Here is a 27,092-nt window from a genome sequence, read left to right as displayed (position 1 = left end):
CGCTGGTGACGTCACTGGAATGCTTTTAAGGGCCGCGCGCGCGGTGGGGTAGGGGGCGCTGCCGGCCTGGCTGCGGGGCGGGGGTGGGGGCAGCCCGCGCCGCGCCTGCGCAGTGCCCGCGCGCGGGTCCGGCCGCCGCGAGGCTCCTGGCGGCCGCGCCTGGGGCCGGGCGGGCTGTGGGGCCGCTGCGGCCGCGCCGCCGTGTGGCGTTGGGCGCCCGCGCGGGCGGAGGCTCCGCGCCCCCCGCGACGGCCGCGGCCTGGCCGCCCGCCCGCCCGCCCGCCATGCCGGCGGCCCCTCCGCGGAGCAGCAGGTTGGTGTGGCGGGGCCCTGCGGCGGGAGGAGCCCGCGGCGAGGAGGGGCGGTGTGAAACCTGCCCGGCGGAGCTGGAGGAGGAGCTGCGCCGCGCCGGGGCTGCTCCCTGCGCGGCTCCGCTCTCACCGAGCAGCGCGCAGGGTGCTGCTGCTGTGCGTAATCTTTTCCTTCCCATAAAGGGAACGTGGGCGCAGCTCCGTTCCATAATTAACCCCTGGGGATGGCGCCAGGCAGTGACACTGCTGCTGTTCCTGGCAGCTGAAAGTGAAACGAGTGTCCCGGTGCCGCGTTTAATTAGGAGCGATGCTTCCCTGGGGCATTTCAGTCAAATCAGGTGTGCGCTGCCCACTCCCGTTGCTTGCGTCACGACTGTTTAGTGCCTGGTTCGTAATCGCTGCAGCCTGTCGCTCCGACCTGCCCACGGGAGGCCAGGCATCTCCCTTCTTTACGACCTAGACTTTGTCCCCTCTGGCATTCGTGAATCTTCGGTTTTCCAGGCATCTGCGCTCCGGGCAAACGGAGGAAAATGTCTCCTGACTGACTCTTTGGCCCTCCCGACAGGACCTGCGGCCAGCCCTGCTCGACAAAGTAAGGGATGGGAAGGTTTGGTTCACTGAATGCCTGCTATTTGCTTTTCCTCTCCTTCTTCTCTTTCCTGGGCAATGGTCTCTGCAGTGAAATGCCACAAGCAACCCTGCATTCAGTCCATCTGTCTTGATAAAATAGAGGGTAATTAGCTAGCAAATAACACCGAAATCTAGTTTTCCTTTCACTTGCAATTCCGGTATTATTAACGAACCAATAAAATCGTGCAAGTAAAGAATTTGCTATAAAATATCAAGGTTCAGGGATGAACAGAATTAGAAGGCTGGCATTTCTTTAAAGTAAAGAATATGGTGTGTGATTTCTTTCAAGAATTATTAACTTCCTTCAACTTATCACCACTGAGTCACTCAACTAGTGTGAATCACTGTAAAGAGAATGTGAGAACAGAAGTGTCCAAGAAACTTAATTGTAAGAAGTCCTAAAATTGCCACAGAGGGGTGTGTAATTTCATGATCAAACTCTGGCGTAAGGTCTAACTGAACCTTTGTACAACTTCAGTGAGGTCATCCCAAAGATTTTTCTCATGGGTTTTCGCCCAAGGCTAGAGCAAATTCACAAGGTGTTTAGGTTACCATGACTTCTGGTCTGATCCGGTTTACCCGATTAAATATATTGATGTTGCAGTGCTGAAGTTTAATGTCTTAAGTAATGACCTCATCACATAGAAATAGTGGGCTGACACAGCAGGGGTTTGTCTCAGTAAGTGATTTTCACAACCAAATTAAGAATTTCTGCTTGTATGTGGTATAAAGTCTAAGTTTTGCCCTTTCATAGTGTTTTTTGCAAGGAATATCAAATCCTAAGTGAAGAGGACATAAAGTTAGCTCATATCGACTCCCCCAGGCTCAGCTGCTCCTAGTCCTCCAGGACTGCCAACTCATACGCTAGGTGTACTTTCCCCAGAAAGCCGCTCCTGCTTGTTTTGACCTGTGTTGACAAGTGGGTCACTCTTCAGGCTGAGTCAAAAGCATCCACTATCCCTTTCCCAGCAGGGTCTGTGCCAGTATGACCGGAAGTTTTGGGCTAAGGGCTGACACTGCCAGCCTGTCTTTGTTCTTTTCTCATGGTTGTCACCACTGCTTTTTGATATTCATTATGATATGTGTGTGAAATAGTGTCGGTACAGCTTTCTTAATTCCTTGGTTTGAAACTTCATTATGAGAACAGAGTGAGTGCATGAATGCAGTTATTTCACCTACCTGTGAAAAGCACCAGCTATTGCGGTAGCAGGAGGATGAGGTTGGCACAATTTTTGGAGAGTGTGTAACAGCAGGATTTAGGAGGCCTGTGTTCTGCCATGATCTCTACCCTGCTTGCATCATGGGGACAGGACTGTTCTCTACCTGAGTTTCTTTAGGTAATGTGATACTGACCTTCTTTTTAAGTGCTTACAGATGATGGAATCGCTGAATAAGGGCTATACCATGTTGATAGACTGTAGATAAGAAAGCTCTCTCAGATTTAGAGAGATTCCCTACAACCCCCTTTCCCAAACTGGATTGGAAAGAGGGTTTTTCCAAGCTGAGAGTTGCTTTCTCTTGACTTCTAAATTTAAAGACGGCCTGAATCAATAATAGTTAATTATCATTGGCTTCTGAGATTTGGGATAACATGTCTGGAAATCGTAGGAATCCAGGTCTGGAAGTAAACTGAATAGGTATCTAGTTCATTCCCTTGTACTAGGGTTGAGTCAGATTTCATAGCTCCTCTGAGAAACATGTTCCAGTGTGGTGTCATGCTAATGGAAAGCTTACAGAATACCCAGCTTTGCTGCAAATAAACCTGATTTATTAATGTTCTTATTACTAAGGATAAGGGAGAAGAAATAATCACAATCCTCTTTATAGAAACCTTTTCTGTGTTTGACAGTGTTCTGTCGTCATCCCCTACTTTCTGAGGTTAAACAGAACTGATACCTTCAACCTTTCTTAATAGAACACATTTTTCTGATTCTCATTTCCTGTTTCTTTCTGTTGAGATTTTTCTGTTTCCTATGTCTATCTCTGTGGTGCCAAGAGTTGAGCATTTATTTTAGATGACAGTTTGATCATCAAGGGGAATAGAATAGTTGCTTCCAGCTTTGTTAATTGTATCACTGAAGGAGATCTGGTTTAAGCATCTTCATGTGTGGTTATATTTAGTTTGTCATCCATCATTTTAACCTCAAGCTCTTTCTCAGTTGCAATTCTGGTGCTCCATACGGCATCAATTTCTGCTTGTGTTCACAAAATTGCATTTTCTTGATTTCAGACAGTCTTTCCAACTTGCCACATTCATTTTAAACCTTGGATATCTCTTCAGAGCATTTCTGGTGCTTATTCACACCCAACTTGGTGTCATTTGGAAGCTTAATGAATAAGCTCCTTACTTCATGATCCAAATCATGGGGAAAATATTTACTGGAACTAGATTAAGGGAACAGCCTGGTGCAACCCATTTGAGAGACACTCTGAGAGTGAGAACCACCCCTTTGAGATCAACTTTACAAAGTGATTTTGAAGTTTTTTAAAGTGACTAAATCACACTTCCTCAGGTGGTTTAGTAGAGTAGAAAGACCTTGGCAGCAATTTAAAATAAAGTTACTTGCTCAGGATTATTCTTGTTAGCTCTGGTCCTATAAGATGATTTAGGACATCAGAATTAATAAAATAGTTGGGATTCCAGTGTACTTAGCACTCTTTGCTTAGGTGACCCTGGCACCCTAAGAAGAGTTATACAACATATAGATTTACAGGTACCTTTTTCTGCCAACATAGTGCTGTGGCTTTGCTCCTTTCCTCTCCTACTGAATGAAGCCTTAATGGGGAAGAGCACCCCAGACCATTAAAAGAAATAGGATAAAAACTGAGTTAATCAAACTTATGAGAGAAGCAGGGTTTGGTATAGGGGACTGACTGGCAAGGCATAATCTCCAGTTTGTGTGTTAATGTATGGGACTGACTGACTTCTTGTCTCAGAACCCATGGATATTTGAATAATGATCCCAGTATGTATTCTGCCTCTGTGTGTGTTTAACACCCTTGTAGAATATCCAATACCTTCAAACCAACTTATTTACAATAAGATTTTGTGGTCTGATTCCATTTCTGATTCATTACTTTTTTCTTTTCTCCCAAATAGGCTTATCCTCAAAGGGCCTTCACATCAGGCTATGATGGGATTGCTTTGGTTGTCATTTTACATCCCTTTGCTATTGCCTGCGTTTGCTGGAGGTGTCACCCGAGTCTATTACCTGGGGATCCATGAGGTGGACTGGAACTATGCTCCAACAGGAAGGAACATACTTGCTAATCAAAGCATTGCACATAACCTGTATGTTTAGTTCTATAAGTATTTGGTCTGGTACTGGCTTAAAATAGTAGCTGTCTGAGTAGTTTTATGCAAGTATTCTGGGGCATCTAAGTAAGCAAGAGACATGATCACATATCTGATCTTTATGGGCTTAATTGTTAACTTGTTTTATCATAGAAACATAGAAACTGTAACACTGGGAAAATGAATGGTCAATTTAATTGAGCATGCAGTGACCAATGCCTTTTACATTAGAGGAAAGTACAAATACTCTATAATAGAGCAGATTGTGCAATATGCTACCCTGAGGTTTAGTTTTTCCTAGTTCCAGCTGGTGATCAGCTTGCATATCCTGAAGCATGATGACTTTTCACCTGGATGTAAATGACTTTGTAGAGCTGGCTGGTATGTATTTAAATGCAGTTTCAAGCCTTAGACTTAATGGAGACTTCTGCATGAAATCTTAGGGGTTAATTGAAATTGTTTTGTGGAAAAATAAATCTGAAAACTGTAACAACTACTTTGAGTCACTACAAAACCAATTTTTATTTCTGTTTTTTAAAACCCTGAACTCTTTTGCTTTTGTTTTGCTTTCAGCAGCTGTTTTTAACGCATTTTGCGTTTTTTGTTTCCATTTTCTATGGAAATCTATGGAATCTTGACCTGCTGTGTCATTTGCCTTCACCCCCCATAATAAATAACACTGAGATGTTAGGATATCTTCACTCAGAAACAGCCCAGCAGGAGAGGTTCACAGAAAAACAATAAGCTCTGTCAGTTTAGCCTGGAAAAGTCTGCTCTATCTGGAGATGCTGAATAGACTGAAATTAGTTTACAGAAAAAAGAAACCCAAAGAATTCAGGATAAGTAGAAAATAACTTATCATTGACTCCTGCAGTAATAACAAACACAGTGGTGTTCTTGTTTGCCTTGTCTCATAATAGACGAGCAGAAGAATATGAAATAAAAGGCCATTAAACTTGAAAGCAACTTAAAAACTATTCTGTTGCTGCAAACAATTAGCTAATGGGACTTACTTATGATGATTATAGAAACCCATTAACTAGCAACAAGGAAATGATGTGATACTGGTATGAGTGATAGAGGTGGTAGAATGCTTTAAGAATTTTTTTGTTTATTTGGAAGAAATGGACTACATGGAAAAAAAGCAGGTATGCAGTAAAGCAGGATTATCTATAAGTTTTTGATAATATTGACAATATTATCAAAAGATCAAGAAGACTTCATAAATATGAGCTTAAATTGTATAGCTACAGCCCTTCACAGTTTTGAATAACAAAGCCAGTGTTTCAGTGTTCTGGTTTGCATTGCTCATCTTTTACAGATAAAATTAGAGTTTACCTGTATTTCAGCACCATATATATATTGCCGTGGGGTGATTATTACTAAGATTTGGGGGGGGGGGGGGGGGGGGGGAGAAGACTTCCAGCACTCATTTAGTCCTGTCCCACTAATACCTGGACCATGATTCATCTTTTATCTGCTAAGAAATAATCATAAAAAGTAAATACTCTCTGGTGTTGACCTTTAGTACTTGTAGGTTTTAACTCTGAAGTTAGTCATGTGCTGGGGACATATCTGCCTGAGCAGCCTGTCATTCTACAAATGGTCTGGAATCTGTTAACTAGAAAATCACCTTCTAGAGTGAATTTTAGCCAGAGAGCTCAGGATATTTTTCCCTCTTGTGACTGAGCTACAAACTCCACAAAGGCATTGATCTCTTAGAAACTCATTTCAATGACAGCTAGAACAGGAATGAAAAGGGCCTCTGTCTTCCCTCTTTCACTTGTGTGATTGTCAGGTAGAGAAGCAACATCTTCCTCACTTGCACAGCATGGTTGCACACTTTCAGGGGTGCACTTGCATGCGTTTTCACAAAGAATTCACTTCACTTGTGACTCTGGGCCCAAGACTTCCCAAACTATTAATTTGCTAATGTCCCATGTTGCATTTTGCATGCTCAGAAAGCAGACAAATTTAAAGGCTGGTGCTGTTTATTTCTTAATTAGGCTCTATTACCTGTGCCACAACAATCAGATGTGGGAAGAAAAGTATGCTGCTGGCTTAGGGCATGTTAATGTATGGTATGGAATGTCTTGTAGCATGCCAAGAGCTTTAGGACTTATTTGAGAACTTTATCATCGCTCTACTGTGTTATAGATCAGCTGTTTTATATAATGTGACTTATGGTGCCTTTCCCTTTTCTGAATTTAACAGCAAGGCTTCAGTGTTCCTCCAGCCCGGCAGAGACAGGGTGGGAAGCACGTACAAGAAATCTGTCTATAAGCAATACACAGACTCCACGTATACCACTGAGATTCCCAAACCTGCCTGGCTGGGGTTCCTTGGGCCTGTCATCCGAGCCGAAGTGGGGGATACCATTAAAGTACACCTAAAAAATTTTGCTGGTCGGCCATACACGATCCATCCTCATGGTGTTTTCTACGAAAAGGACTCTGAAGGTAAATGAGCCACTACCATAACGGAGGCAGAGTTTTCACATTGGGAATTTAGAAGTATGCACTAAGGAATGATGTCTGTGAAGAATCCAGAAACCTGGTTAGACCTAAGCTATATGGCTGGAAAGCAACTGCACTCAAGTGTTTACTGAAGTGACCTGATGCTGAGTTGGTAGGTTGATGGGTCTGTGAGCAATTTCCTGACCTAGGCATTACAATACACAGGCTAGATTTCCTCTTGAATTTAGTAGCATCACCAAAAGTTCAGCAGTGGGAGAGCGGCACAGAAGGAGAATTAATTAATAGTCATTATTTAAAGTGCTGTAGTATAAGAGCCATGAGTATGATGAGCCTGAAAGTTTGTAAGAATGATGACATATGAGACCAGAGAGTTGCTATTTGGAACAGTCCTGGAGATTTTAGAGAGACTGGCTGTAGAGCATTAGATTTGAGGGCAAAGCAACAATAGGCAGAATGGGAATCGTCTTTCTGACTGTGTCGACCTGTTTACTGAGCAAGTTGCCATATAATAGCTCTGTGCCTCAGTTACTCATTGGGAGAATGATGATTAAACACCCCGTTTCAACTTGGGATGGCGAGTCTTGCTTTGAAAGCTGCTACCAAAGTGTATACGTGTAGCACTCTCTCCTATACTGAGTATGAGAGGCTCAGTATAGGGTTGCACATATGGACTCTGCTCTTCTTGAATGGTTGCTGTGATTGCTCAATTGTTCTAGGATCCCTGTATCCCGATATGTCCCCCCAGAATCAGAAGAAGGATGATGCTATCTTCCCAGGAGGGAATTACACCTATACTTGGACTGTCCCTGAAGATCACAGCCCAACTGCTGATGACCCAAACTGCTTGACCTGGATCTACCACTCTCATATTGATGCACCAAAGGACATTGCGTCTGGATTAATTGGGCCATTGCTAACATGCAAAAAAGGTAAAACTTTTTACCTACCAAGAGAAGGCAGCTTAGGGCTGCAGTTTAATACTGTGGAGAGGGTGGTGACTGGAGTGAGGATAGGATGAGGAGGTGCTCCAGTCATGCTGCATCCCATGAAGTTGGGAGCTGCCTGCTGGAGACCTGTGTTCCAGCTGGATTCTGATAATTACATTGTCTTCATCCCTTACTGGCTGGGCAGGTGAGCTTGTAGGCTTCTTTGAGAGCGCCATTTAAATTCACATTAGGAGTGAGATTTTTGTCTAAGACCTGGGTTGTATATTAAAACAGGAAGAGAAAAAAAGATTTTGATTTTAGGAAGAGTAAGAACACTCAGGGTGGTGTAGCTCAGGAGCATCAAGCAGTAATAGAGCTGCTTGGAATTGAGAAGTGTAGTAGCAGGGAATGCAGTATGAGAGTGGTTGGTAGAACTCTGCAGAGCTGGACTAGAATTGTGAGGAAAAGCATCAGTCCCTAAATTGTGTGATAAGGAATTACTCTTCTACTGGTGTGTTAATCCCTTGACTGATACCTGCTTTTCTGGATGCGGGAGGAGGTACTCATTCATCTCTTCTTTGGCCTAAGGAATACTGACTGGCACTTCTCAAAGACGCCAGGATGTGGACATTGATTTCTTTCTGATGTTCAGTGTGGTGGATGAGAACCTAAGTTGGTACCTGGATGAGAACATAGCATCATTCTGTACAGATCCAGGCTCTGTAGACAAAGATGATGAAGAATTCCAAGAGAGCAACAAAATGCACGGTCAGTGTCACCTTTGTGAAGCCCCTGACTTTGCATATGCTCCAGGGGTGTCCGCGTTCTGGTATCTTGAAATGTGCTTTCTGTTGTTGTATGCCAGGATGTGGGCAGGGGGAGGAAGGATGATAGCAAGCTATGAGATTGTGTGCTAAGCAAACAATGTCACAGGGACAGTGCAGCAACTCCAGAAAAAAATACATATTAATTTGATTTAATCTTTGGCTTGAGAGAGCCTATGTTAAGTATTTGGAGATGCTGAATATGCTTCACGTTAGGAAATGAGTTGTGGAGCTGTGCTCTACAGAACTAGAAGAGGAGGACAGGTTCTGGTCAGATCCATCCTCCAGACACTTCTGTACTGTGACCTGCAGGCAGAAGCTCTAAAGGCTCCTTTTCTAATTGTGCTTTTGACTTGCTTGGTTTTGCAGCTATTAATGGTTACGTCTTTGGGAACCTTCCTGGGATGACAATGTGTGCTGGGGATTACATTGCATGGCACCTCTTTGGGATGGGCAATGAAATTGATGTTCACACAGCCTACTTCCATGGAGAGATGCTCGTTATCAGAGGCCACAGGACAGATGTGGCCAGCCTATTCCCAGCCACTTTTGTCACAGCAGACATGATCCCCAGTAACCCTGGGAGATGGCTACTGAGCTGTCAGGTCAATGATCACATACAAGGTAAGGCAGAGGCTGGAATCCATCCTGTACTCTCTGGCCTTCCATTTCTCTCCAATGTGGTACCCTGGCATACAGTGTGGTAGGGGGCAGTGCCTTGGGCAGTGTTCCGTGCTTAAAAAATGACCCCAGGTGAATGGGGTGAATCTTTGTATCTTATAAATTGGAATGCATTGGTTATTAATATGCAGGCCAAACACTCTAGAGATGACATATCCCACCATGCAATGTTCCACATCAGTCAGTGCTGAACACATCAAGTCTGGCATAGCTGAATGTTAAGATGAGGCAGTGTCATAAGAACTCTAGTCCCTGTAATAGACACTTGCATGATACATCTGAGGATAGCAGAAGGCTCTATTTGCTTTCCATCCTTTCTCATATAGCATCCAATATCTAAGGTAAGAAGCTCTGCTCACCAGCAAAGTCCCCTTTCTGTGGGGACTACTTAATCACCCTCTGCCAGCCATGTGTCTTTTGGGTCAACAGAGGAGGAATGGCCAGTTTATGATAGGAGGGTGGGCCTGCATTCACTATCTGAGCAAACTGGCAGACCAAATTTTAAGCCTGTGTATCCACCCTGTCTTGGGCAGCTGGAATGGGAGCGCTCTATGAAGTCCGACCCTGTTCTCAGCAAGCCCCAAGATCCACCCTAAAAGGGAGAGTTCGGAAATACTACATAGCTGCGAAGGAAGTACAGTGGGACTATGGACCCTCCGGACTGGACCAAAGCAGTGGGAAACAGCTGAGTGAGGCAGGCAGGTAAGTAAAAGGCTGGTGTGCTTGTAGCAGTCTTTGGGGGGGCCTCTGCCTCTGTGTGAGGGATACAGAGGCTGCTAAGGAAAATGTGGAAGTTCTTTCTTAACAAGATGCATGAGCCTGCAATTCACATGGAACGTGTTACTGAAGAAAGCATATCAACCCGTCTAGATATGTAGGCTGCTGTAGCTAAACTGCACTAGAAACAGTACTAGGCACCTCAGGGGATTTTACATGGAAGGTCTACTTGTGTGTGTAGACCTACCAACAGGCTCTAGGGGTCCCAGTTTATATAGGATGTGAGCTGCCTCAGCTACCTCTGGGTTTCATTTCTGCTCACTGTGCCTGAACTAGAGAGACCTGCAAGTCTGAACTCACTAAGCATGTCTTGCAGCAGACACAGGGTGGCAGAGCTAGCCTGCAGATACGCTTCAGTGTTGGCTTGCTACAGCAATCAAATTCTAGGAAATCAAAACCAGTGACCTTGAGTCTTCCATCCCACATGTCAGAAGGTTGTGATAGCAGTTGGTATGTGGTTTCCCTTTCAAAGCTTGGCTAACTGAAACAAAGACATTCCTCCTCCTCTGCTCCCTTCCCTGTGAAGCTATTGGGTGGGTTGTTCTTCTTTCAGATGGAAAAATAGAAATGCAGAGTGGTTAATAATTTACCTGAAGCCATGTTCCAACTCTGTTGCAGACCTTAAAACTGAAAGTTTCTTACATCTGTTACTTGTCCTTGTAACCAAGCTGCCTCTCCTGCAAAGCAGGTTACATCTGTCTGTTTGGGGAGGGTGGTGGCAGAGGAAATAAATCTCTTTACAGCTGTTGTATGTTTTTCTCTGTTATGATTGCAGTTGTCCTCTGGGCTCTGTCTTGGCCTCAGAAGAACCCAGTGCTGTAGCACCCTTTTTACTGCACCGTAGTTTTGTTCATTGCCCTCTTCTGTACTTCTTGGGCAGAGATGCTATTCAAATCTGCACTGTTGAATCCAGCTGTTCTAGCCTGGAGAGAGCTGCGTGCCAGAGGTGTCCCCTGAATACAGCTGGTAGATGAGCCTGTAGGATGAAAATAATTCACAGAGACAAACTATGCGGGGCTCTGCAGGGTCATTGCAAACCAGAGATGCTGTCCTTGTCTGAAAAGCTGCTTAATTGGGAGATTTGGAGGGGGGAAGGAGAACAGGACTGATTTTCATAAAAATCACCTGAAACTTGCTTTTTGCATTTAGCCCTGCTGAACAGTTTTTCGAGCGTAGCCATTACCGAATTGGGGGAATCTACTGGAAGGCAAAGTATGTGGAATATACTGATGAGACCTTCCGGGAGGAAAAGAAGCAATCAGAAGAGGAGAAACATCTTGGTATACTTGGTAGGAATCATCCAGCAACACAAATCCTCTTTCAGTGCCAGTGAGAATATGTTGGTGTCAGAAATACTGGTTGACTGTTACTATCCTTTCATTTCTTGACATAGTAATTTCTACCGAGGTGGTATTTGATAGCAGTTAAGAGTAAGGTGGACAGAAGTAGGAGGTGGAATCATAGAGCAAAGGAATCATTTTTCTGCCAGGGCAGTCTTCAGAGGTTAATAGTAAGGGCTGAAGGACACATTATTTTATTTGTAACTCTAGCTAAACAGATCGTAGTATTAGCATCTGGTTATGTGTTTTTGACTGAGCATCTTTAAGACATGGTACAAACCCCACTTTCTCACAGAAAGCTTCCTCTCCCAAGAAGGCTCCCTCTCTGTTATAGCCAGGTAACAGTGAGGGTAATGAGAGAAGAAAAGAGTCTGCAGAGGGAAATGAATCATGCGTGATAGCTGTCACATACACAGTAGAAATATTTAGGTGTGGCCCAGTTTCCTGTATCAGCAGTGACTAAGGACACCATAAATTAGCAACAGCAGCAGTCCCAGCGAAGACCATAGAAGGAAAGAGCACAAGGAAAATGCAGATTTGGGGGGGAAGGAGTAGTGGAAAGAGAGCAGAAAGCAAAAAGAAGTGTAAGCAGCTGAACAGAAGTAAAATGATGGAGCTATGCATAAAGCAATGGAGCATAACTGTCAGGAGCTGAGAGGATCTTGCTGTGGCTCTAAGAACCAGGAAAAAATATAATGGGTTACCAGAAACAACCACCTTCTCCTAGAAAGACAGGTGACTGAAGGAAATCTTGGATATGACTTTCTACAAAGACATTACAAGTATTTCCTTGTAATTAAACCAATTGTAGTTGTAACTAAAATCACAGAAGGGGTAACTGATGAAAATTCCCAGTCACATAAGCTACATCCATAGGGGGAGTTATTTAAACTGTTTTAGCTGACTGGTTAAAGCCACTAGAGACACGTGAACTGTGTAAAGTGGGTGGAAGGAGTCATGGTCAGGCAGTCCTAGAAGAGACGCAAGTCTATGAGGGACTGAGCTCCAGAACGGGGAACTGATAGAAATAATGGGGTGCCATGCAGACAACCATAATGCATGGAGTGGACCATGGGTTTATGCTGCTTTTTCTCTGTTGCTTTCTTATCCTAAAACACATGAAGCTGTGCTGTGGGAAGGTTGGACGATTGCTTGTTGGCACTGTCACTTTTCCTCGTGGGGCTGTTGCACACAGCTGGCTTCTCTAATTCCTCACCCTCCAGCAGGGCAGGCCTGCTCCTGCTCCCCCTCCACATGTTTTTCACTCCCTGGCTGTTGGCTGTGCTGCTGCCTTGAATCCCTTGCGCTTATCAGACCCTGTGGAAGCATATGCAGTTCGCTGAGCTGTAACTTGTTTGGAGTTGTCTATTGGTTTTATGACTTCCATAAGTTGCCTGAGATGTTTAATGAGTAGTGGGGGTGGTGCACATGAGGGGATTGGGACACTCAGGAGGGGAAGGATGCAGAAGATGAAAAGGAAACATCGTAGGTGGAAGAGCTACAGTGGGACTGACCTGTTCAACAGCAGCAGATTTTGAGTCACAAACCAACATGCTAATACAATCCCACTGAACTGCTAGGTGTAGTCCAAACCTAAATCTTAATTTGGAGAGGAGAGGAACACAGCTCCAGACCTGAATGGTGCCCTCAAACACATCAGGAAGGCCTAATGGTGCATTAATCAAGGAAAAGCAAGGACACAGCATGAGGTTTTTCTGAATAATTGTCATGCCACCTACAGTAGAAATGTTGAGCCTAAAGGCAGCAGTCTTCTGGGGCATAGAGCAGTTATTGGATAGTTCACGATTACTGGTGGTTTTCAAGCATTTTCAGTTTGGGGACCCCAGCATGTCATGGCACAGATCTATACAGATTTTGCCTGCCTGGATTTCTGGATAGCAGCCTGGCTTTTCTTAGTGATGTCTCAGACTGTTAGGAGTAATCTGTGGACTCTCAGGAATCTGCAGGCCAGAGGAAAGCCATTAGATGTTTTAAAGACTGACAGTCCCCCCTGCCCCAGCTGCCTGAGGCTGTGGCTCACAGATGCTCTTAGACAGCAGTTGAACTGAAATGTAGGTTTAGAGCACCTCACACCAGTCTTTACACACCTGCTTGAGGCACCTGTGTTAGAAGGCTAAGGGGGCTTTATATAGTTGAGGGAGAGACATAAGCATTTCCTGAGGGCATTTCAACACACTTGCCCATTTTATTACTCCAGCTGCAAAGGCCTGAAGCCTCTCCTTTGAATTCTCCTGTGGACTTAAAACACTTTTGAATAATTTTTGTCAACTCCCCTGCTACCCTTTGTTAAAGTTCAATAGTGTTATGCAACATAAATGCATGCAGGGTGTGAGGACTCTACTTCTGTTTTAAATCAACTGTTCCTGAGCCCTGGATAAAAAATAGCTGTGGCTGCTTTTGTTTCCCCAGTGATCTTGGCTGACATGGTCTCTCTGCTGTTTATATAGGTCCAGTGATAAAAGCTGAAGTTGGAGATACTATCCTGGTGACGTTTGTTAACAAAGCCTCCTGGCCTTTCAGCATCCAGCCTCACGGAGTGTCTTATGGGAAGGCGTGGGAAGGGATGCGGTACCATGATGGTTTGTGGCTCATTTTTCTTGAGTAATTCAATGCTGATCCAGGTGGTGGAGCTCCATGGTCTGTATTGGCTCTGCAGGAAGGTTTCTGCATGCAGAAAGAACTGAATGTGCTCAGAAATGGGGTGGAAGCCTGCCTGGTGCTCTGAGCCTGCTTGAGGCTTCAGTAGAGGAGGGCTTCTGCTGAACTCGTGCCTAAGGAAGGAAGGATACCAGAAGGAGTAGAGTGTCAGAGGTGCTATTTGTTTGGATGAAAATTATAAATCAAAGCTCAAACTGTTTCTGGTTATTTGAGACGCTATGATCAGGGGAACATGCACAGTGTACTCCAGCTTAGATAACCACAGTCATCTTGCTGGATGTACTGGACCCGATTTATTTCCTGTCACCATACCTATGTCTGCCATGACACCAAGAATGACTACAAAATATTAAGAATAGCTGCATCCGAACACTTTATAAAAACTAGTGTTCCTCAGATGTCTGGTTTCTAGTGACATGAAGTAAAGCTCAGTGTGAATGTAAATGATAAAATGTAGCAAAGCTTGTAAAGGAGCCTCGAGAATAATTATGCCAATCTCTGTTTTAAAGGTCTGTCACAGAATGGGGTTTCTGTTCAGCCTCTGCACAACTTTACATACCACTGGACGGTACCCCAGCATGTTGGGCCCACACCTAGTGACCCTCCCTGCCTGACCTGGATGTATAGCTCTGCTGTGAATCCCGTCAAAGACACCAGTTCAGGCTTAGTGGGCCCTCTGGTGATCTGCAAGCCTGGGACTTTGGATGACAGCAACAAGCAGGTAAAACTGATATTCCTGACACACTCTTATCAGGCTCTCTGCTTTCTCCTGCAGACATTGAATATTAGCAAAGTCGTAGGAAATAAAATGTGAATAAACATATGCAAAGGTACAAGGCCAAGAGAGTTGAATCAAAGTGATGAGGCAGGTTATAGCTGCTGCTTACATCAGGACAGCTCTGTGCCCCAGATTTCTTGTGGGAAAGGCTAACGTTTTGGGGTCCCATGAGCTTTCATTAAACTGATTTCTGGGCTTGACTTTAAAACTGTGAGACAAATTCAGTTGAACAAGTGTGTCTTGGATGTGACTTTATAGGTAACTTTTGTCCTGAGACTTGTGTAGCAGACTGGCCTGTCTCAGAAACACCAAAATGTTAATTCATGTACTTGGAGATGAAGATCTACATGGTTTGCTCGAGTGATGGGGTGCTTTGAGGTTTGGGTGAGCCTCCTTTCTTCTGCAAAATCAGCTCATTTTCAAGTAAAGCTGATTGCAAAAAGTCATGTGAAAATCCATATCAGTCTATGCTTTTGATGAAAGAACTGAAATCTAAAAGCCGACCAGAACTGCCTCTTGGAGTTTCATTATGGGATACTCTTCTCATTGGTCTAAGGAAGGCAATAAAATTAATCTGCTGTGGAAATGAAGGACAGATTAACAGAGCCTTGTTGTGGGGGTTGGGTGTGGGGAAGTAGGTGGCAGACGATCAGCCTGGTGTCATCCTGTCTACCTTGCAGTTTAAATCAGGTAGTGACTGGAAGATCTGAAAACAGCTGCTATTAGGGACTCCCTGGAGGAGTTTCCTTTTCTCCACTTTCAATGACAAAATGATGTGCCTAAATTTAGAGTTTGGAAGAGATCAGCATGTTCAGCAGGATAGAAATGTGAATCTTCTGAGTAGAGAGAGTTATGAATATATAAAGCCTGCCACATGAGGTAGCTGTGAAAATGATAAAACACAGGTATTGAAAGGGTGTAAGCAAAACAGACTTGTTTGGAAAGGGAGGACAGGGAGAAATTGCCTGAGCCATCAATTCTGGCTCCAGTGTTAAGCAACCCTTTAATGAATGCTTCATTTGGAAAGGCACAGAGCTACTTCTCACACACCTATATGCCACAGACTGGAAAACACTTCTCAGCCCCTCTGCAGGTTGTCTTCCTGGATATAACTAAGGAAGGTTCATATGAAAATGAGAATCTGGACAATACTGGGAGAATTTCTTAAATCCCTGAAAATGTTAATTCTCTTATGATAATAAAAATCCCAAATTCAAGACTGTTGTAGGAGAAAAGAGGGGCGAAACAGTCATAAACCTGCCTCGTAGGCAGAGTTCTGATCTGAGTTCTGTTTTGGAGAGGTAGTGAAACCCAGCACCTTAAACCCAGGGATTGTGAGGGAAAGAGATGAGACTTATATTCTTGGCTGAATTTAGATTCCTTCACTTGTGGAACACCAGTGCAAATGTGCAATGGTGCCCCTCGTGGAGTAAAAAAGGGCCATCCAGCATGAGTAAAGGGACAGATCCCTGGCTCTCAACAAGCCTTGTTAAAAGAAAAAGGGAAAAACAAGAGCCAGACAAGACAGCTTGAACTGTAAGGCTGATGGTTAATTGGTGCATTTTAACAATTAACAGCTGTCATTGTGATTATATCTTAGAAAGGGATCGACAAAGAATTTTACCTTCTCTTCAGTGTGTTTGATGAGAATCTCAGCTGGTATTTAAATGCAAACATAAAATACTATTTGAGGACGGAAGAGACTTCTGTGAAAAAGGATAATGGCTTCAAGGAATCAAACAGGATGCATGGTATGGCCTGATGCTGTTCTGCAGGCAGCAGGAGTAAAACTGCAAGACATAGGTTGGTGTCCATCCAATATCTGGGCTGGGAGACTGGAGTGGCTATGTGCTGTACTGGCCTGAAATTAAGTGAGTATGAAGGCAGAGGGTGGGGCATGGAACATAAAGCAGAGCTGTATGTGCAGGAGTGCAGGAGGTAGGCCCTGAGTATATTTGGGGTGAATTTACAAGCAAGAGGCACTTTCACAGGCAGGCCTGTCCTTTCAAGGTATGTGTACAGAATGAACTCTGGCTGATGTCTAACTGTGAACAGTTAATTGTCTTCACCTTTGCAGCCATCAATGGATTTATGTTTGGCAACTTGCCTGGGCTGGATGTGTGTGAAGGAGACAATGTGTCCTGGCACCTTCTGGGCTTGGGCACTGAAGCAGATGTACATGGAGCTGTGTTTCAGGGCAACACCCTGCAGATGAATGGGATGCGGAGAGATTCTACCAATCTGTTCCCCCACACATTTGCTACCGCCTTTATGCAGCCTGATAACAAAGGTAAGTACCTGCACTTCTAATTTAGCAGCAGGAAAAGTCTTAAGTTGTAGTATTTGCTCCTGTGGCTGATGTGTTTAGCACTGTGTGACCTGTTACAGGTTACAGGGTGAGCTGTGCTTTAGACCCCTTTTGGCCCCGTTTAGGAGGCCAGAGGTCCTGCCTCTTGCATCTGATTCTGGGGAGGAACAGAAAATAGCAGATCTCATCCCATATTGTGTCAGACTGATTCTCTGGGCTGCCACATCCTAATACATATCTGTACTAATGACTCTGGATATAGCTGCCTGTGACCTGTAGAAATATGCAAACTTCTATTTCAGAGTAAAGTAGCACAGAGTTGTCAGAGTTTAACTCTTCTGTCCATGGCTTGAAGAGATTTACGTTTACATCAGATCCCGGTCTTCTCAGTTTGAGGGTTAGACATGCAATACCGTGTCTCTTTCAAAGGGTGCTGTGGCATGTTGTCAGCTATCTCCTCTCCCTTGGTATTTGCAGGCTAGATCTTTTACTTAACCAGAATCTCAGCAGTGGTAACACAGTTGTGTCCTAATTGGTTTCTTCACATCTAATAACCAGCTTATTGTGTGTGTAAGGAAGCCTCCTGAGATGATTCTTATCTAGGCCTTTCTTGCTTGATTTCTCTAAAAACCCTTTTGAATCTCAGCCTCTGGCAGCCAACCTCCCCTAAACAAACACATAGATGTATACAACACATACCAGTAACAGCCATGGCACAAGCTTTGTGTGAGAAGCAGCTCTTTCATGGGATCTCTAAAACTAGCTGATTTCCTTGTTTGTGCTGCCTCCCTCAGGGATTTTTGAGATCTACTGTCAAACAAGCAATCACTACCATGCTGGGATGAGGGAACATTACTCTGTTTCCAAGTGCGGCAAAAGGGACTCTGCTCCTGTCCGTCGATACAAAGGGGTGCGGACGTACTACGTCATGGCAGAGGAGGTGGAGTGGGACTACGCACCCGATCGCCGCTGGGAGAGGGAACGGCATAACCACTCTGTGGAGAGGTAGAGTGCCTCTGTTTTGAGGAAGCCTCAGGCAAAGATTCTCAGTAGAACCTAGCCAAAATACCTTAATAAACTTCACTCTCTTGTCATATGGCACTTACGCTGCTGGTGCTGATGGGGGCCGCAGCCCCCTAAGTCACCTGCCACTCTTTTCAGCCAAAACAGGTCACTGGGAGGTGAAATCTGTTCAGCTAATGAACCCCCTACTACCGGTTACCTGCTTATTCCCTGTGAGCATTTGGGTAACACAGCACTCTCTCTGCATTTTTCAGCTATTCCAATGTATTTTTGAGCAATGAAAATGGACTGCTCGGCTCAAAGTACAAGAAAGCAGTTTATAGGGAGTACACTGATGGGACATTCCAGACTCCTAAGGCCAGGATAAACGGTGATGAACATCTAGGGATACTGGGTAAGGAAGTCTGTAGAGGGTATATCTTTCATTCATGTAGGGCTGGGTCTTGGACTCTGTGGGCTGTAATCTGATGGCCTCCCAGATATTCAAGTATATGCTGTTTATGGAAGTGAGGAGGGCTGTCTCCTATTCAGGTCTACAGGTCAGAAGAAAACAGAGTTCTGAATACAGCCTGTAGTAGAAAAGACTGGATTCTCATGCATGCCTTTGCTGCTGGCTTTCTTTGATATCTCCAACTATTTTTTTCACACCTGCATTTCTCTGAGTGTAAAACAAAAATAACCATTGACTTCTGGAAAGCAGTCTGAGAGATGTAGGTGAAAATTTAGCTGTGAAAGAAATGCTTTTGATGTAATAGTAGACAGGCCTTGAGAAATGGAGTGCACTACAATGTCCAACAGAAGTCCTTGGAGACAAAGCTCTGGGATATGAATCCAGGACTACAAATGGTGCCAGGCCAGCAAGGTGAGGTAGTGTATGCCATTTAAAATAGCTTGTGGCTCTGATTTGTAACACTTTCAGGCCAAACTGAGTATTACCGGGTCATCTGGAGCCAGCAGCAGGGGATGATAAATATCATGCTACATTTAATATAGCAGTATTCAGATATCAAATCTTAGTTGCACTGGGCACAGTGAAAATGCATAGCAATCTTCATTTCCACCTTGTGAGACTTGCATTCCAGTTTTCTAAGACCTACTTGAAATGGGACCAGCCACCAATTTGCTTTTTGAGGGCTAAACATATGGTAATAAAGAATGAGAGGATCATCATAAGTATTATAGGGAAATATCTCTGGGAAGGGGAAGATGGTGAGAGAGAGGGGTGAGAACATTCTTAGGAGATACGTTGATAGTTCTTGCTGATCTTAAAGTATGTTCTTCCTATCTCAAGGTCCTTTTATGTGGGCGGAAGTAGGAGATATTCTCAACATAGTGTTTAAGAACAATGCTACACGACCCTACTCCATTCATGCACATGGGGTGCTGGAAAGGGAGACAGGTCAGCCACAAGCAGCAAACCCTGGTAAGTCACTGTTCTCCAGCTTTATTTCTGTATAGGCATATGAAGTTTATTTTAGCCTGGAGCTAGACTTGTTTCTTTAAATAGGCTTAGGCATACTTGTTTTTTGCAGTAAAGACTTGGAACTGAACAGGAATTTATTTCAGGTTCGCTGTGGTTTTATTGATTGTCATTTGTGTGTCGATGGCTGCCTGGAGGACTTAATATTCTCCGCTGACCTCTGGAATAAGTGTAGTGCAATTTCTCTGTGCAGCCTTCTCCCCCACAGTGTGCCTGGTCTGCCTGGGAAGGAGAAAGGTGATGACTGTTCACAGCTCAGCCATCCCTTGGTAATCCTGGCCTGAGTGCCCATGATGGGGGAAGCCACCCCCAGTCCTTTGGGACCTATAGCTTTTGTGATGCAAGAAGTTGCTTCCCAGGACCCAGGCTGAGCTTGCCGATTTGTTTCACTGTCCAGGTGCCAGTCAGTGTGATTTTTGGCCCCCTTCAACTTGCGTGTTCTTCAGAACAGGCTCTGTCTCCAGAACCGCCAGCCTTTCAGTTGGTCCCTGTCTTTCCAAGACGTATTGCTAATACCCAAAATAGCAATTTTAAAAAGGAATTTGAATGAGCATCATAAAAATACTTTTGAGAGTTCAAAGATCATCTCAAGCTCCATCTGTAGTGAAGACAGGTAGAATTTCTTTACTCAGGGCTAGTCTTGGAAGTGGCAGATAAAACAGTTGTGCTGATATCAGTTAGTGTGTGCATCCTGTGACACCCCCCGCCCCCCAATTTATATATGAGAGGGGAGCCTCCTTTCTGCTTTTCTGTGTCTGGAAAGAAGGTGCAATGTCTGACAGAACCAGAATTGTATTTGCACTTTGGAGACAGGATGACAAGTTTTTTTTTTTTTGGGGGGGGTGGGGGGGAAGGTTGTTGTTTTTTTGCTTTTGAGTACTACTCAGCAAACTGGGGACTCACAAGTTCATCACACAAGTGCTAATGGTGCTTTTCTGTCACTCAGGTGACATTGTGACATACCGATGGGAAGTTCCTGAGAGATCTGGTCCAGGACCGAATGATTCAGCCTGTGTCCCTTGGATCTACTACTCCATGGTGGACCCAGTAAAGGTAAAATCTGTCTGGAATCTTAGAATAGAAGTTAGAACCAGAAAAGCCCAGTTAGACTGATTTTTCTAACCCTCTACAAAACAATGTTTTTGATATGTTTTAGAGATTAGCGCAGTTGAGAGGTAGAGGAACCATCCGATAACATATCTGGCATTCTCCTTGGAGAGGGAATCTTCCAAATTCACCCTGCCGTTTATCCTTTTTTCCAACACAAACCCTTGTAAAACAGTTCCACTGTTCCCTTGACAATAACTTTCAGTTGTTGTAGAGTATGAGCACATCTCCTAGTGAATCAGGCTCCTATTAGTTGGAGTCACAGGGCTAATCTGAAAAGGCAAAAATTGTCCAAAGTTGGGCCAGGTGAATAAAATAGGGAGATTTGAGCATTGCTAGCATCAACTGTCATACTGCTGATTTCTATGGGAAACTGTCTGGAGGATCCTGCAATAATGCATCTCATTCAGCCCAAAGATCATTGGCTTTTTATTTCAAGATCCAGATGTTTCTGCAGTTACAGTGTGGAGAATATTTTGATATCATTCATACTTATGTCCTTTTGATTTGCATTCATAAGAGTATGTATAGACTCTGTTCTTGTGTTTTAATAGCTGACTCATCAATGAGATTACTTACACACCATTTGTTTTAGTGAGGGTGATGCAGGGAACAGCAAACATGGTTGCTGAAAGGCAAAGGACTGCGTACAAAAGGGGAAGGTAGGAAGATCATTGTCTCAGAGGTTTCTCTTATTCATTCATACTAGGATATGTACAGTGGCCTGATTGGACCCCTGAAGATCTGCCGGAAAGGGGTGCTGCAATCCGATGGGATCAGGAAGGAGGTAAAGAGGGAGTTTGCCCTACTGTTCCTGGTTTTTGATGAAAATCAGTCCTGGTACTTGGAGGAGAATGTGGAACATTACACTCGCAGGAATCACAGAGATATCAACCTGCTGGATGACACATTTGTGGAAAGCAACAAAATGCATGGTAATGCCTGTTAGGCACCTAGACACCCATTACAATCTGTGCAAAGTTGATGTTGGCCCTGCGACCTCTGTTAATAGTCAGAAGTCCAAAAGCCAGGAACCTGATTCCCAGTGAATGCCCTCACCCTTTTGTTTCATCAGTGGCACAAACAGAATTAAACTGTGTTGTTCTCAGCATTGTAGCACATGTAAGGCACAAGTCTCTGATCTACAATGAAGGCTAATCATTATGGTCCTCTCTGTCAGGAGGAATAGCAACGTACGGGTCAGGGAGGTTAATCTCTAATGTATCTGAGTGACTCAGGGCAGAAAATATGATCAGAGGTGAAATTAATGTGTCAGACTAATTTCATTCTGTTGATCTTGGGATCATTAGAATATGTTTTCAAATTAATTGACCTAACTCTGTGGTTGGAATACACAAATCAGTTTTAGCTGATTATCAAAAAGCTACTTCTGCCTTAGCAGGCTAAATAGATTTTTTTTTTTTTTTTTTTTTTTTTTTTTTTTTTTTAGTAAGTTAATATGTAACTTATGATATAAGTTATAATCATCAACCCAATATTATAGGTAGCAAAATCAACACACACAAGTCGAGTTTCTTGCTTTGGGCTACAGAAAGTCTCTATGATAGAGCTGGGATTAAAACACTGATGCTTCCTGTGCTTAGATCATGTCTCTTTCCATCTTATTCCCTTCTCTGTCTTCTGAACATGGAGGTTTCACTGTGTGACATATCACTCAGCTCAGTCACTGTTTTGGTTCCTTTCCTGCATTTGCAGTCAAAGCAGTTTTTCTTCTTGCTGTGCTAATTATGAAATGAAGTCCCACCATGCAGCGATTTTTTACAAATGATCAGCATGTAATGTGTGGAGCCAGCATGAGACACAGAATGACAGGGTTGTCTGTTGGCAGGATTTACCTGTTTTCCTTTTAAGTAAGTAAATGGTTCAGAGGCTCGTGTGTGTATGCACACATGCACACACATATGCACCTAGCATTGGGCCAGGAAGACACACTTACACATCCTGACTTCTAGAAGCAGCTGTCTCTTCTGGCTGACTTCAAGGTTTCTGAAAGAAGTAGAGTCTGAGACTTATCAGAGCTAAGCTATAGTATAGCCCTGGAGGCAAGTCACTTACCTATCTGCTGGCCCCACTGAGAATTAGGTAGTTGAGCTGGAGGGATTGCCAATGCTTCTGGGGACTCATATGGAAGACAGTAAATGCTGATGCCTTGGCTTCTAAATGAGCTTTGAAACATCTAACTTACCATGCATGTTCTTCTATTGAGACGGTGCAGCATATTTGCCATTTTAGTAACAGCCATTTCTATTTTCTCAATGTTTACTGCACAGCAATCAATGGGAAGCTCTATGCAAACTTGCCTGGACTGACCATGTTCCAAGGAGAGTGGGTGAACTGGTACCTGCTGGGAATGGGTGAGGAGATTGATGTGCACACAGTCCACTTTCATGCTGAGACCTTCACATACAAGGTAAGAATAACCTGTTGTCAATCTCTGCTTTATAAGCAGCAGGAATCATTACTTTTGCTTGACTCTGACTTGAACTCCTTGCATGGATTCACAGCAATCATCCAATTCACCTAATTAGGAAAAGGATGTGATTTTACACAGTTCTGATACCTGATCCTAAGAAGGGTTAGCTGCATGCGTTACCAGATTGCTTTCCCAGCCACAGCCCTGGAGCTGCTCTTTGAAATCTTTGTAGAGCTTTTATAAACTGTAGTAGTACTGCAGAGGTCTCTAGTGACACTAACAGAGATCTTCACTGCTCTAGACAGATTTCTCAAAAGATGCACAGAGTGCTGCATGCTAACAGCCTCCCGTCCCTTTGACAGAAAGGCAGAGGCTACAGAGCAGATGTTGTGGATCTGTTCCCTGGGACCTTTGAAATGGTGGAGATGTTGGCTGGGAACCCTGGGAGATGGCTGCTTCATTGTCATGTATCTGATCATATTCATGCTGGCATGGAGATACTCTTCGAAGTCTTGCCCAAACCAGGTAGGGAGTGAGCACCAATTGTTACCATAAGCATCTAACAACACTTTCTACCATTGTGGCTAAATTCTTAGTGTTTACATCACACTTAGTCCTTTACATACCATAAATAGCCAGTTAATTGGGCAGTTAAGTAATTAAGTACTAGTAATTTAAGGTGTTCCCTTTGAAAGTTGTAATAGCTGCAGCTGGACTTAACAGCTTGGTTTCAGGAGTTTACATTGCTTAGGGTATTATGAGGTTTATTTTAGCTTGTGTTTGGGAAGCACTGTTCAGCCATCAGCTAGTAATTGTTCTTACTAAAATATTGCCTGTAGTCTAAATGCACATCCTAAGGCTTTTAACTTCACCAGGAAATACTAGAAAGTGTTTAAAGCTGAGTGATGCTCAAAGGTTTTGATCATGCTTTTCTTTCAAAGGCTGTAGAGAGTCATGCAATGAAGTAGGTCTGCTCTTGAAATAGATAATGCAAAAGCCCTCTTGATTTAATGTGGGGGAGTGAAAACATCTACAAGAGAAAATAAAACTACAAGCACTGGAAAACCACTCTGTGTCCAGATCTGAGCCTTGCCAAAAATGCTGTGTTCTGGACTCTACCTATTGAGCCCAACACTTTGTTATCCACTCCTTGTTTCCTTTCAGAGCCAGCACCTGAAGTCATGAGCTACAATGAAGGTATGGTATACAGTGCACTGCTAAATAATGTGTGTGTGGAGGGGGGGAGGGAAGGGAAAGGAGGAAGGTAGATGGGCCGTTCCTTACCAGTACAGAGATTTAGACTTGTACAGGGAGAATGGAGGAGCACAAAGAACCCCACTTCCTTTCTTAGTAGGAATAACCTCTCATCAGTCAGGCTGGGCAGAGTATAAACACAGAGGTCTTGTTAGTCTTAGGCTCGGCCAATGGTGGATAACAGCGGGGGTTCCAGGTAGGTTTGTCCATCTGTACTCTAAATATCTCTGCTCTGATGGTAAAAATAAGAAAGTTAGGCTTGTGACTTTTTTCCTTGTTAAGCCAGAAAGTTTAGTTGCCTTGCTTCCTGTTGTACCTGCTATATATGGAGCAGAGTGCAAGCTTAAAAACTTGCAGAGTTTCAAAGAGTTGCAGAGTTTGCAGGAGGATCTTGCAAAGGGGATTTTTTTTTCTCATCCCTTTCAATCAAAACCCAAGGGGCACCTTAGATCAGTTATCCTCACCTCTTGGACTATCAGTGACTGTATAGTCTAGAGAATTTTCAGGCACAATTACTGTCTGAAGGGACGTATCAATATGGAAACAAACACATCTGCCTTCTGGTCTCTTCTTCCCCCAAGAAAATAGCCTGAACAAGTGTTGTGGGTCTTAGAATTATTTAAAGAACAAATGTGAGATAACATTTGATTTGGCAGGACCAGGGAGAAGGGAAGTAGTAGACAAGGTTCTTAAATTCCGTGAGGGTAAAAGTCTGAATAGTGTGTGGTGGTGATTTCTTCTCCTGATTTTTCATCTCTCTCCACAACTGCTACTAGATTTTTTTTTTTTTTTTGCTGCTGTGAATAGATCCATCTGAGCTGATCTCAGAGGCGGCTTAGACTGGCTGAAAATAGACATCTATCTACACCTCTTCAGTCTTTCTCTACTGGCTTTGCATTTATTTCTTTCACAACAACATTTTCCTCACTAAAGATGGGAGTAAAGACAAGGAGTAGGGAATGCATCAGAGCAGTAGGGACAATATTAAGTAATTCGTTTTATACCAGATTCATGCATCAAGTGTTCACCAGGCAAAAAGCGTTGATTGACAGTTCTTATCCATGCAAATAGTCACCCTTATCAAAAGGATTCTGCTGTCTTGCCATGGAAACATAAGGGAGCTCAGGATCTCGCCACAGGCATGACCGAGCAAGTGCATCTTGAAAAGTGATGCTACAGGACGACAGCAGAAGCCACATCCAGGATGAGCTTGGAAGCAGGATGGGGAACTCGCAGCAGCCCTGGTCCTGGCATGCGTTCTCATCTCAGTTCTTCTGTACTGTTCCTAGCTCAGCTACTGACTCTCCAGATAACCTCAGATCTCCAGCTATGTGAATCGGGATAGCAATGGTTAGCTGATAGGACTGAATAGCTGAGAGAGACAGTGAGGTCCTGGGATGGAGTGGGCTGGAGAAGGGAAAGAACCATTTATTCTGCAAACTCTTGTATGACCTGAGGGATGAAGATCTGCTGAATGGACAGCAATTGGGTGTGCTTTGACTTGCTTTGATTGCTTTGGGTCTGTCTTTTACCACTTTTCTTCGTATTTCTCAGACCGTTTCAGCTGTGGTATTTCTAGCACTCATTGGCACTATCTTTTTGTTTGCTCTCAGAGACGCCACCTGAGGATGAGTCCCAGAAGGTCATGCTGTTTGGAGCTAAGATGGCTCCAGGGCAGGTAGAAGCTACAGTCATCATTCTAGCTGTTGCAGGAATGGTGCTCTTCCTGGTTGCCTGTTTCCTCCTGGGAGTGGTCATCTATCTCGAGAAGCAAAAGAGGTTAAGGCGCAATCGGAGGTCCATCCTGGATGACGGATTCAAACTCATGTCTAAAAAGAATCAAGGGATATAAAATCCATGTAAGAATTTCTGGCTGTGTGCTTGGAGCAGAGGCTGGATCGCTGACCACACCAAGATGTTGGGGTATCACTTCAGTCACACACTGGACTTCTAGAAAGCTAAGAAAGAAAGTTGGAGCTCTGACCTCTTCATATATCTTCCTAAGCACGCTGTAAAGAAAAGGTCCCTCCAGGAGACATCTGAGGACTCTTTCAGTCAACTGAAGAAAAGTAACAGGAGTCAAAAGGTTCTCCTAAAACCATTCCTCTTCCCCAAGAAAGAGTGGAGACACTTCCCCTATTTTCTTCTCTCCAGAAAACTCTACTTGGTCAGTCTTGGTAAAAGAACTTTCAGACCAGATTCCAGTCTTGCTCCACTGCCAGAGCTGATTTGGGTGCTCTCTCCCAACAGATCTGTAGAACTGTGAGCCTTTAACCTAAATAATGTGAAGGGGGAAAATAATCTTTGCTTTTTCATGAATCAAATAAGAATGCAGAAGAGAAAATGTTAATTTAGACTTAGATCACTGAGTTTTTTGCGAATAATTGGACAGATATAAATTCAGGGCAGTACGTGTCACAGGGTCTGAGAGAGCTTCATCAGGAACCATGTCAGCAGCTGTGCCTTACCATCACCCTTGCTTGACACATCCTTGTGCTTCCACATACCCCAGGGAATGTGTTTGTCAGGCATCCTGTGCCTTGCACTGGGAAATGAAGCTTTTGCATGTGCTGCAGTGTCTTAATGGCTTCCCTGCATATCAGTCCTGTTGTTCTGTAAGTGTAAAGTACTGTACCACAGCATCTATCCAGTTCCTTGTGCCATAGGAGGAAGGATGCTGTGACATTTTGTGATGTGGTTTGCTCTGTGTTTTTTCAAATACATTTTATTGAAGTTACCTCCAGAGTTCAGCTGTTTCCAAGTTATTG

At 43.9% G+C, this 27,092-nt stretch overlaps 1 protein-coding gene across 3 annotated transcripts; it reads left to right on the top strand.

The window, feature by feature from the left end:
• The first annotated feature begins 36 nt into the window (after window positions 1-36).
• HEPH (hephaestin) lies at window positions 37-27,061 on the top strand. 3 transcript variants are annotated; one of them, XM_026095970.2, is made up of 22 exons: window positions 37-313; window positions 813-903; window positions 4,042-4,233; window positions 6,451-6,695; window positions 7,430-7,642; window positions 8,228-8,407; window positions 8,833-9,087; window positions 9,678-9,846; window positions 11,071-11,210; window positions 13,730-13,861; window positions 14,450-14,661; window positions 16,319-16,469; window positions 16,796-17,008; window positions 17,821-18,031; window positions 18,304-18,443; window positions 19,341-19,472; window positions 20,476-20,582; window positions 21,346-21,571; window positions 22,928-23,067; window positions 23,433-23,595; window positions 24,235-24,267; window positions 25,938-27,061. In XM_026095970.2, exons 3-22 carry the CDS (start codon window positions 4,073-4,075, stop codon window positions 26,174-26,176), a joined length of 3,462 nt encoding a protein of 1,153 aa, XP_025951755.2. In that variant the 5' UTR covers window positions 37-313; window positions 813-903; window positions 4,042-4,072; the 3' UTR covers window positions 26,177-27,061. The 3 variants fall into 3 exon arrangements, with proteins under 3 accessions (XP_025951755.2, XP_025951756.2, XP_025951757.2); XM_026095971.2 differs by lacking the exon at window positions 37-313 and adding an exon at window positions 331-467; XM_026095972.2 differs by lacking the exons at window positions 37-313; window positions 813-903; window positions 4,042-4,233 and having other exon boundaries at window positions 6,524-6,695; window positions 7,459-7,642.
• The last annotated feature ends 31 nt before the right edge of the window (window positions 27,062-27,092 follow it).

The sequence above is a fragment of the Dromaius novaehollandiae genome, chromosome 11 (genome assembly GCF_036370855.1).
Source record: "Dromaius novaehollandiae isolate bDroNov1 chromosome 11, bDroNov1.hap1, whole genome shotgun sequence".
Taxonomy (NCBI): Eukaryota; Metazoa; Chordata; class Aves; order Casuariiformes; family Dromaiidae; genus Dromaius; species Dromaius novaehollandiae.
The sequence above is the reverse complement of the archived record's forward strand: the minus strand, read 5'-3'. Positions and strand labels throughout refer to the sequence as shown.